The 12,388-nt window shown below is 40.7% G+C and overlaps 1 protein-coding gene across 1 annotated transcript in view; it reads left to right on the plus strand.

Moving 5' to 3' along the window:
* LOC100357920 (ganglioside GM2 activator) overlaps positions 1–12,172 on the plus strand; it is a 52,289-nt gene extending 40,117 nt beyond the window's left edge. The window contains exon 3 of the mRNA XM_089330907.1: positions 1,918–12,172. Coding sequence (XP_089187033.1) covers positions 1,931–2,530 — 600 coding nt within the window. The 5' untranslated portion in view covers positions 1,918–1,930 and the 3' untranslated portion in view covers positions 2,531–12,172. The remainder of the gene's footprint in view (positions 1–1,917) is intronic.
* The last annotated feature ends 216 nt before the right edge of the window (positions 12,173–12,388 follow it).

The raw sequence follows: 12,388 nt of genomic DNA on the forward strand, positions 1-12,388 counted from the left end.
TGAAGGGAGGAGAGAACCTCCACTTTGACTATGAGCTTGTCTAAACAAGATAAGAGTCGGAGAACTCAGAGGGCTTCCATAGCCTTGGAAACTCATGACTGGAGCATAGGGAGATTACTGATGCCATAGACAGGAGTGTCAATTGGTAAAGTCAACAGCAGGAGTCACTGTGCACTTACTCCTCATGTAGGATCTCTGTCCTTAATGTGCTGTGTATTGAGATTTAATGCTATAACGAGTACTCAAACAATATATTTCACTTTGTGTTTCTATGGGGGTGCAAACTGTTGAAATCTTTACTTAATGCATACTAAACTGATCCTCTGAAAAAAAAAAAAAAAAAGAAAAAAGAAATTATCAACTCCCAACTTGACTCTCACTGGGATTAAACATGACAATAGGTCTGATCTGATTTCATCATCATTTAAAAAAATCATCTATTATTTTTCACTTTATGTTTCTGTGTGGGAGCAAACTGTTGAAATCCTTACTTAATGTATACTAAGTTGATCTTCTGTATATTAAGATAATCGAAAATGAATCTTGATGTGAATGGAAGGGGAGAGGGAGTGGGAAAGGGGAGGTTGTGGGTGGGAGGGACGGTATGGGGGGGAAGCCATTGTAATCCATAAATCGTACTTTGGAAATTTATATTCATTATATAAAAGTTAAAAAAAAAGAACTGAGGAAAAAAAAAGAAAATCTCAGACTTCCCTAACATATATATTTACCTGTACAACTTTGTAATGAAAGGATAAAATAATTAAAAAATTTGATGGAGCTCTTCTGAAGTTTATTCTAGGTATTCAGGAATGCGATAAACTCTACCACTAACAGCTACTAAGAAAGACACCTCTGTAGAAATGATCATGAATAATGCCCAGGAAAGACGATTCTATCACTGTACTTGCAGTCCACTAACATTCTGATTTTTAGTCAGTATTAATGCCTTTGCAGCATTACAACGCTGTGTCAAATATTTCCCATGTCTTACATCATGCTGTAATCCTCAACAAATCCAGGAAATATGTGTTCTTACATTGTTTTTCCCATTGTGTAGATAAGGAAGCAGCCCCTGGAGAGATCAGGTAATCTGCTGATGGCAGCACAAATGAAGATAAAGCAAGGATTGAAAGCCCAGCAATCTGCCTGCAGGGAGAGAGCTTGTAGCTACTCCTGCTTGGTAGCAGAGTGGGGATGGCTACGTAGCCTATGTTGAGCTAATCTAGCTCAACCAGCTTGCAGACACAGCATTGCACAATCTCCAAAGGGCAAGCTGTCTAGGAGGTCTAAGCCAACGTCCTGATGGCATAACACCAAAAATACTGCAGGAAATATTGTATATTTGGTCAGAGGGAATTATTGTGGGGTTGAGGATGCTTGCGATTCGTCACTTGTTCTGGAGTCTTTCAAGGCTCTGAACTTATGTCAGTAATTTTGTATTCTTTACTCTAAAAATTCCCTCAAATCAAACAAACTTCAGACCCCCAAAACCTAGTTTATTGTAAACACATTGTTTATGTTCAGGGAATGATAACATAGTTTGAAATTACCTTAGCAATTTGGCAAGATTTAGACTGGTAAATAAATATGTCACAGTCTCCTCTCGTAATTACCAAATGTCTTGGTTTCTCCTTGATCATGTGGATAAAGTAATTAGATTAGAAAATATGTCATCATTTCTAATATTAATTAAGCTTGACAACTTTTTGTGTATCCAATATGATATGCAAATTGCTATCAATCATTTTTACATCCAAATAGCACTGATGCTAGCTGGGAATTTTATTCTGACTTCTCCACATTTATTTGAATTTTTTAATTTTCTTGAACATGAGAGGTAGCATGTATATTGTCGTGGGTTTTATGTCTTACTTATCCCTCAAGTAATCCTTTTTTTAAACGTCTTTTTAACAGCAGTTAAGGCTGCATGGAGCCACCCTTGGCGATGCACTCTCTGATGCAAGCTGCGCTTCTCATTGCTATCACCTTGCTTCCCGCCCGCCCCGCAGCCCCTGCGGGCTCCCGCCAGAACCACCTCAGTAGCTTTTCTTGGGATAACTGTGACGACGGGAAAAACCCTGTAATCGTCAACAGCCTGACGCTGGAACCTGACCCCATTGTCATTCCCGGGAATGTGACCATCGGTGCTGAGGTCAAGACCAGTGTACCCCTCGTGTCTCCTCAGAAGGTGGTATTAACTGTGGAGAAGAAAGTGGCAGGTGTCTGGATCAAGATCCCCTGCGTGGAACAGCTCGGCAGCTGCACCTATGACAACGTCTGTAATGTGCTGGACATGCTCGTTCCCCCTGGGAAGTCGTGCTCAGAGCTGCTGCACGCCGATGGGCTTCCCTGCCACTGCCCCATTAAAGAGGGTACCTACTCATTGCCCAGCCGTGTTTTCACAGTGCCTGAGATGGAGCTGCCCAACTGGCTCGTCACCGGGAACTACTACATCCAAGGCGTTCTAAGCAGTGGGGAGAAACGTCTGGCCTGCGTCAAGATCTCCGCCTCTGTAAAGGGCAAGTAGAGTGGCACAGCCACAGAACAATGAAGGGTGATGAGGAAGAGGTCCCGTTTCCTCAGTCCTGTGTTTATCGGGGCTGAATTCTAGCTCTCTGCCCTCTTCAAACCCTCAGTGCACTCACTGAGCATCCTTTGTGACACTCAGAGTTTTGTCTAGGGCAAGCAGCCCTGACCCAAGGAGGATGCATGGGGCAGTTCTTGGTTGCCCAGGATATCTATTGAGCTGGCCGCCTTGTGGACCTACCACCCGTATAGTTTCCTCTCTAAGAGCCTTGTTCATTTCCAAAGCAATCGTGGGAATGGAACTCACATGTTTGGGGCCCTCAAGTTCAGAATGACCCAACCTTGGCCTCCTGAGTTGCCTTTATGACCTCCTTTTTGTTGGTCACTGACTTAAAAGCAGGGTCTCTATGGTTCACACTAGGGCTTGTTGTGTACTGGAGAGGCAGGGCGTGTGTGATAAGGAGTCCCTTGGGGAGGCATTTAGGGATGTTCTATGTGTTTGAGATAATTTTACAAACATAGATTCCTGTAGGGCCAAGAAAGGGACATAAATGAGTGATAAGGACCACTGGAAACATATTACATTGAGACATGACTTCCATTTCTCCCTTTTGGATACAGATAAAAGATACATTGGATATGATATGTACTTGTGATGCTACTCACAGCACAACAGCACATATATGCTGATACAAGACAGTTGAGGCCCCATCTCCAGTAGGGGATAAGGACAAGGCAGTGTATCCAGTTACTGGAGGGCATATGGTATCCAGAAACACTTAGTGCCCTGCAAGAATGTTGTGTACCCAAACTGCCTTGCCAGATAGTCTTAATTTTTGCCTCTAGAGAGGCCCAAAATCCAGATTTCTAATTGAAATCTTACATTTAAAGATATTGGTACCTAATTAATTTTTTTATTATTTTTATTTATTTATTTTTTATTTTTTGACAGGCAGAGTGGACAGTGAGAGAGAGAGACAGAGAGAAAGGTCTTCTTTTGCCGTTGGTTCACCCTCCAATGGCCGCCCTGGCCGGCGTGATGTGGCCAGCGCACCGCGGCTGGCGCACCGCACTGATCCGAAGGCAGGAGCCAGGTGCTTCTCCTGGTCTGCCATGGGGTGCAGGGCCCAAGTACTTGGGCCATCCTCCACTGCACTCCCGGGCCACAGCAGAGAGCTGGCCTGGAAGAGGGGCAACCGGAACAGAATCTGGCGCCCCGACCGGGACTAGAACCTGGTATGCCGGCGCCATAAGGCGGAGGATTAGCCTAGTGAGCCGCGGCGCTGGCCGGTACCTAATTAATTTTTAAAAAATTGGGGCCAAATGGCTATATGTGGGGAAGTCTGGTCTTGGATGGCCGGTTTGGAAACCTCTGGTCCAAGACCATGTTTGGTCTTGTTCTTTAGTCTCAAGACAAATTTTCTTCTGACACCACTTGTCCCCCTGGAGAGCCAAATCCATAGTGTGTGGCCCCAAAGGAGAAGGCTTTTTTAGATTTGGGGGAGCTCTGGGCTAGCCCCTCAGATCTATGAGCTTCAGGGATCACAAACTGCCTGCTTCAGCCCCACAGTCCTATCAGGGAATGGGCAAACTATTAAAGAGTTGGGTCCACCTGTAGAATGAGGAATGGAGGAGAGGATTGTGGAATGGAGGAGAGGATTGTGGAATGGAGTGGAGAGGGCAGATTCATGTCAGGTTGCCTGAATTGTGTACCGCCCCATTACACCATGACCACTTGCAGAGCCATGGACCAGCCCCATGTTCTGGAGTTATTTGAAGCCTGGAATGACAATGCACCTTTTTTATCTGCTTAAAAAACATTCTACTTAACAAAATACTCTAGATCCTCAAGAAAATAGTTTAGTGCAATTTTCATGCAAACATCCCAGAAGAAATTCATCTGCATCTAAATGCTACAAACTAAATGGCAAATGTGTGAATAAAAGGTCTTCAGGTGACATCATCTAATATTAAGTCATAAGATAACAAATAATAAAACAATGTTGGCTTCAGGAAGACTGTTAACAAGTAGTGTACATTGCATTGGAATTAACAAGATCATATCTAACATTTGAATATTATCTGTATTTAAATCAAACTGTTGCATTAAAAATTTTGGTTGGTGGACATTGTGTATAAAATTATGGTGTTAACAATTTCAAGAAAAGAAATTTTTTTGAATTCTGGAATTAGGCATGAACATTTAATGATCCTTTCATGTTATAATGAGATAGTAAACACTTGTGGGTTAATTGTGAATCACATGTTTAACATTAAAGCCAATAAAAACCCTTGTTCACAAAGTACACATGAAATAGAACTAATGAAATTGGCTTGATTTTTGGGCATTTTTCTAAAACTTTATGCAAATCCAGTAGAGACTAGTTATGACTAGTTTAATTTATCCTCCTAATACTTGACCTGCTCTTTATCTATGGCATTTATTAACTATTTATTAGGTATTTGTGTATCAGTCATTTCTCTCTCACTGCATTTTAAGACCTTCCAATAGAACTGGAATCTGCATGTTCTTTTTGTCCTTTATTACACCTTTAGTTTTTGATGTTCAATGGATTGTTAAATAAATAGATTTTCACTTTAGTGGGAGTAAATTGAGAGACCTGCATTTGTGTGTAGAGAAGCTGAAAGAAGCTGAATTCTTTCAGCAGATAAAGCATTCATTGGCAATAAGTGAGGCATTTCAGGAGCCTCTGTTAAAATTTCCTGATCAATAATTATATTTGTCATACTGAAGGCATAGGAAGGATCGAGGCTTGAAAAGAAAAGAGCACATAGCTATTCGTTAAATAATACCAAGTTGATAGAAAAAAGAAATTTATTTACATTGATTCGTTCATTTACTCATTTAAGTTACATTTGTGAAGCATCTCCATGGGCCCTAGGAACAGCACACTACATTCACGAATTCAGTGCTCCTGAGGTGCTCACAGAGCAGGAGTCAGACTTCCGCCTGATACACAAAGTTAAAGACCAAGCAAGTCCATCTAGGTGTTTTGCTTACATTATGATTAACAAAAATGTCAACATGATTTAATGGCCTCCTTGAAGAAGTTGACTAATGTGCAGATTTTGAGCCTTCATGCTTATAAAGCATTTGTATACAAAAATGCCTCCTTGAAGCTGAGGCTAACTACATTGTAATGAAGATGATGCTGGGTCACTTGATACTTGTAGTTTCCATTAATAATCATAAAAAGTAGAGTGGCACGTGGAGTGGAACTCCAATGCTTTCAGTAAGTTAGCTTTGGTCCACTGGCACAGGCCAATCAAAACAATCAACAAGTGTGGCCTAAGCTAGATTTAAATTATCTTGGTAAAGCTAATTTGAAGGTTCTATTTATCCTGTTCATAAAGAAACCTTCTCACAGATGACAGTAGCTTTCATTTTGAGAATTTCATTTCTATCTCAGACAGCTTTTCACATTTTGAAAGTAGAAGTAAGATGGAAACCAAGTAACATTTTAAAGCTTTCTTTTAATTTATCCATAAATTTCATATTGATAATTCCAACCCTACAATCTCTGGAAATTGAAATTTAAGAATTACTGAAGAGAATCTGCAACAGTGTCAGTACCCTGGTTTCTGTGCTGTGGGTTGTGGTTGTCCAGTATTCTCAGAGTGAATATTTAGTCTGTAATCCTATATGTATACTGATAATTTTCTTTAGCTGAATGAAAACAATTTCATATATATGATATACTATTTTTTGCTATTTTTTAAACCAATGTAGACAATATTTTGAGTAATACAGAAGGAAGTTATTTTAAAATGGTTTTGAAGTCATAACAATGTTTTGATAGTATTTTTCTAATTAGTTGAATTTAAAATCTATTGACAATCACATGGAACACACGGGTGCAGGGTCCCAAGGACTTGGGTCATCTTCTACTGCTTTCTCAGGCTATAGCAGAGAGCTGGTTTGGAAGTAGAGCAGCCCAGATTCAAAATGTTGCCCATATGAGATGCTGGCACTGCGGGTAGTGGCTTAACCTGCTATGCCACAGTACCAGCCCCATGTTCATGTTTTAAAAGTAGTAGAAGTTTTGTATTTTTTTAAAGAATGCTTTATTTATTTGAAAGACAGAGCAACAGAGAGAGCTAGAGGGAGAGATAGAGAAAGAGATCTTCCAACTAGTAGTTCATTCCTCAAATAGAAAGAATGGTTAGGGCTGTGCCAGACCCAAACTAGGAGCCTGGAACTCCATCTGGGTCTCCCATGTGGGTGGCAGGGGCACAAACACTGGGTCACCTTCTGTGAACTTCCTAGGCGCATTAGCAGAGAGCTGAATCAGAAGCAAAGCAGTTGGGTCTTGAACTGGCGCTCTGATATGGTACGGCAAGCAAATTAACCATTGTGTCATAATGCTGACCTGAAATAGGAGAAACTTTAATGCCTAGAAAATGTATTGAATGAGAGATTAACTGACTGTACCAAAGATTTAGCCAAAAGTTTTCATTTTGGGGACTTAGGTAAGTACCTTTCCCAAGGGTACATTCAAAGGTGGTAGCACGTTTTATATAGGGGTACTTGTATTATTTCATGTGTGTGTCATATAAATGTATTTGATTTATGGTCTGAAAGGATCATTATGCCCAGTGCAGCCTTCTGAAACTGTATGACTGTGATTGTAGATAAGTCTTGGCTTTCCTTGAAGATCATTCACAGACACAGTTACTAGGAAATATGTGGAAAAGCGTCAACAAAGTCTCTAGTGTAGAGTGTATCAATATGTGGTCCAAGAAACTTGAATTAAAATCTCCTGGGGCATCCATTAAAATAGAGATTCTCCAGTACCATTCCAGTCCTATTGAGTCAAACTGTCTGGCAGTAGGATCTGTAGATTCTCATGTTCACTCTTCTCTCTAGTGATTCTAGCGGGCACTGAAGTTTAAGGATGACAGTAGTGGGTAGGTGGGAGAAAGGGATAAACTCACTCTTTCAGCATAGACTTTGAGGTATTTGATGATCAGTAAAAGCTAAGATCTTTCTGTATTTTATGTTTCCACTGGAAAGAGAAGGATTTAGATAGGACCCCTCCCCACCCCCTTTCTTGAGGTCATACAAGGACACACATTGCCTGAGAACGTGGAGAGTAAGCTGTATCTTACAAGCCTGTTATCTAGAGTCAATACTCTCCACACTGGCTTTCCTCTGTTACTCCTCAAGCTTCGGTCAGTCTTATTTAAGAGTTTCAGACAGCCTCAGTGGTGCAAACAGAGCAAGTTGTAAGGCACTGTTAAGGGAGGCATCATCTCCTTTGAGCATGACTGAAGTAGGAACTAATTAGTCTCAGAGGGACAAGGAGTGTTGGGGACAGAGTGCAGCCATGTAGTCCAGGTGCCTCTTCCACTAGTTTTCTTCCCCTCTGCTGGCCTTGATGGATCTGTATTTATTTATTTTCTTTTATTGAGGAGAATAGAATTCTTTCATGAAACAAGTTTAGAACAAAATATTCCCTGGTGTTCAGCTCAAAGAATCTCTCAGCTTCCCCCTGGGAAAACTCTTATTTTTTTATTATATGAAATGAGAGGAGCTGCTTTCCATGAGTCCAAACATGTCAACACTTAGAGTTGTTACAATACTCAGGAAATGGGAGGGAGTTTCTTTGTGAATTATTGTTAATGTTTATTTCTCAGAAATCAACAAGAAATTTGGTTCTAAAGAATACAAGTGGAAGAGGTAGTCTCCAAATGTTACAGAATAAACCTGGGTGGTCTACTTTAGACTAAAACTGCTGTTAAAGAAACAGGTTTAAATTGCCATTGTTCATCAAATTATTCATTTTCATATACTAAAGCTTTTAGACACTGAATTAATGAGATCCAAATCAATCTAATTGGAGCATAGGAAGCAAAGTTTAGTAAAGAAAGGATGCAAAGAAATTGCTGATAGTATAAAAGTTTACTCTGATTTAAGGAGAAATGCTTTCAAATTACAGTCAGGCCTCCCAAGACAATAATCACTGCCTTATACAAACATAGCTATTGTAAAGTTAACTTTCAAACCATTTAGATCAATCACTGTTCTTTTATTCACATTTTCAAAGCACTAGTCTGACAACACACCAGAAATCAATTGTGTTCTTTCACTTTAAATGTAGAAACAGTGACTACAGCATTATCCTTGAATTGCTTGCTTGAATTTTATGCACTGTGTAAAGATTAGAGCATGAGCAATTATCAACCATGAGTTCAGGTTTCACATGGCATGGAGTGGGTACAAATGAAGTTGCACAGTTAAAAACATCCAATGGTTGATCAATCTTAATGTTGTTTCTACATTAACCTTCTGTCTTATCATAAACCATAAACATCCATCAAAGCTTAACACAAATGCAGCTTCTTAGTCAAATATTTTTATTCTTTGAATCATATGTCACATATCTCCCATAGTATTTTATACTTGCCCTCTGCTTATTAGAATTAGTAAATAGTTATATGTATTTATGCATGTATTTTATCCTCAATTATTCTCCTGGTTCTTTTTGGTGAATGCCACGACCTTCCTGTTCCACAGCTTCTGCACCACCTAGCACACACGGCCCAATAAAGATGATCTAATGAATAAAGGCACGTATAATGCATTCAGATTGAGTTTAATTTTACATACAAGCTGGATCCAAGTGGAGTTAAGATATATGTGATGATATAGTGGGACAGATTAGCAAGAGCTCCATTAACATGAGGACTGAGCAGCCTGTAGGAAGAGGCCTCATCATAAGGGAGCAAAGAGTCTGGCAAGATGAACCTGATCCAACAACATGACCTTAGTGGTTGGAGGAGTGGGCTGACTGTGAAGAGAGCATCCAGTTAGCCACCAACCATCTCAGTCCCACTTCTCCATGGATGCAAGTGTGAGTTCTCTCACTTTAATAAACATGGAAAGGCTCTTCCCTGCATCAGCATTACTACTAGGATATCTTGTAAAGTATTGGAGATCTAAGTGGAGAAAGATATTGTTCTTCTAAACTAGACAATAAAGCAGAGCTATACAAAGTGTCATACATGGACTGGTGCCATAATGAGATAAGCTGCTTAAATAGAATGTACATCAACAAGTTATTGAGTACACTGTTTCATGCAGCTGATGTTTTTATTTCTATGGTGGCAAGATGATCTTGATGAAGGCGGAACAGTGTTCATTTCCATTCCAGCAGGACTTCCTTTCTCTTGGTAACCTGCATGTATGGATTGGCAGTTTTGAGAAACTCTGTAATACAGTCATGTTGCTTTGACATCTGAATTTCAGAGCATGCCTTGTAGTAGCGAGGATACCATTACTAGCAGACCTACAAATCAGGGGGTTTACATTGGAGGCATAAGCATGGCATTTCCCGGTGAGAACTCTGAGTTCTCAGTAGAAAAGCAGAGACATTACAGTAAGTTTGGGATAGTTTGTGAGGCTGTGTGAAATGTTTCCTGGGAACTTGCTACAGTAGTTGAGGATTAACTTGTAGTGATATAAATTGTATATAGGACATAAACAAGGATCACTGGAATGTGGATTAGTACTGTGGCTTCTTGGGTATCTTGTCTTATTATGGCCTTGTTGCTCTAGAGATACCCGGAGGATGCACTTATAGAAGCAGAAACAATTTCTTATGATAGAGTTAGGGAACAAATATTGATGAAGAGAGGAACAGTAAACAAAGAGCTAAAGAACAAATGAATGGATAGGAAGAAAGCTGAGAAATACAAGTATTAGAAGAATTAGAAAAGAAGCAGATGGATATTTTGTATCTACCTATCTAACTCCTATCCTTAAAGTCTATATTTTTTGAGAGAGACGAGCCCATTTGTTTGGTATGTATATATGTTTGCTATTAAATATGAATGTAATCATTAACAAAACAACAAAGCCTGTGGAAGTCTCTTCAATTTGTTTATTGAATAGTAATGAATAGTAATATTTCTATAAGCCTGCAAAATACATTGAATCAGTTACTGCTATTGGAATATTATCTTTTGAAATTGATGGACACATTTTCTGTCTCTAGGTTTGCGGAAACTACCAAAAGAATAACTGAATTCCCCATATCTCCAGTTATGGCCAACATGCAATATTCAAGTGCCATCACAAGGGGAACATTCTTAGGATGAAACTTGTTATCATCAATGTCACCTATGTCATCAGTAAAGGGTAGTCATCAACTGACTACAAAATAATTATTTACATGCACTGTGTGTCCTCAGGAAGTGCCTATAACTCACTATGAAAGTGGAAATGCAAGCGAAATTTTACATTTTATCATGCAAAAATAAAAACTAAATTAACTATAAATATCAGCCTTTAGATCTTTTGTGTACCTTTACATTTGTGTTGTATCTGGCACATAGTAAGTACTTAATACTCAACAAATGTAATTAAATAAATAAACACATATATTTGGATAGCTGAACTTAGTGTACACAAGGGATTAAGAATTCTGAGGCCAGGCAGGTCAGCCTCAAAACTCTCCCACTTCCTCGTCCTCCATCGCCTAGTCTGACTCCAGCTGGACCTTTGCGTAGCCCTCATATCTCTGTGGATGAGCGTGGTTGTTTCGCTAGTCACTCAGGTAGTGCTCAGGATGTTTTGGTGTACCCGAATGAGAGTAGCTGATTCTTACTTTTTTAGTGACCTCATAGACATAGTAAAATACCAGAAACCATGACAGGACTTACGTGCTCTTTGACTTACCATGGTGTTGCATCCTGATAAACCCAGGGTAAGCTGAAAATTTTGTGAGCTGGGAATGTGTTTAGTACACCTTGGCTTTGTGATACAATATACTGTAGCGTGTGGTAATTTACCCCAAAGAATGTGGTTGATTGGGAGCTGCCTCTGCCCATCATCACAGAAGACTATCGTACCACTTATTGCAAGCCCAGAGAAAGATCAATATTCAAAATTCAAAGAATAGTTTCTACTCAGTTTGTATGGCTACTGAAAATTTGTTCCTTGCCCTCAGTGCCAAATCAAAATAATGAGGACAAGATTTGAGGGAAAAGGAAAGCTTAATCTATTGACAGCTGAGGGGCCAACTGACCTTGGAGTCTCAAGAAATACCTCCCTGCTCAATGAGGGTGCCTTGGGGTTGTTAGAGAGATTGTTAGAAAGGGAAAGCAGGTCTGAATCATGAACTAACTGCAAAACTTTGGTGTCAGGCAGCAAGGCTTGTTGCTAGACTGGTGGCAAAACATTCCTTCCCTGTTTCACCATGGTGGTCCTTGGGGTCCACAGGTAGTGAGATTAGACTTAGCCTGACCGATTTGTCTCGCTCTGATTGGTTGGTATGATGGCCAATTGCTCCTCACTCAGGCAGTATGGGGGCTGCATGCAGGTGGTAGTTCTTTTCTGCCCTGGACCTGGTATTCCCCTGCCCAGACCCGGAATTTTCCTAAATGAAACCCCTGAAGACAGTACTGGCAACTAAGGTGTTATCTATTTAAGAAGAAAATGACCTCACAAGTTGGTGATTAGTGTCGCTCCCCCTCTTCGTGGAGGAACGACACAGGACCCTGCGCTGTTCTTTCGTCTGCTCGGCCCTCCCCGGGTTTGCTGCTGGTTCTTCCCGGGTTGGCTACTATCCCTTCCACCTCCGTGGAAGGGCAGTTCCCCCTGGCCGCATTCCCCACTTCCGCAGGGGAACTGCCCTTCCACGGAGGTGGAAGGGATAGTAGCCAACCCGGGAAGAACCAGCAGCAAACCCGGGGAGGGCCGAGCAGACGAAAGAACAGCGCAGGGTCCTGTGTCGTTCCTCCACGAAGAGGGGGAGCGACATAATGGTGCCGTGACTCGGATATGAAGCCTAGGCAGGGCTTAGTGTTGCTCCTCCATGAAGAGGGGGAGCGACAT

This window comes from Oryctolagus cuniculus, chromosome 4 (genome assembly GCF_051225735.1).
Source record: "Oryctolagus cuniculus isolate XC-2025 breed Fujian yellow rabbit chromosome 4, ASM5122573v1, whole genome shotgun sequence".
Classification (NCBI taxonomy): Eukaryota; Metazoa; Chordata; class Mammalia; order Lagomorpha; family Leporidae; genus Oryctolagus; species Oryctolagus cuniculus.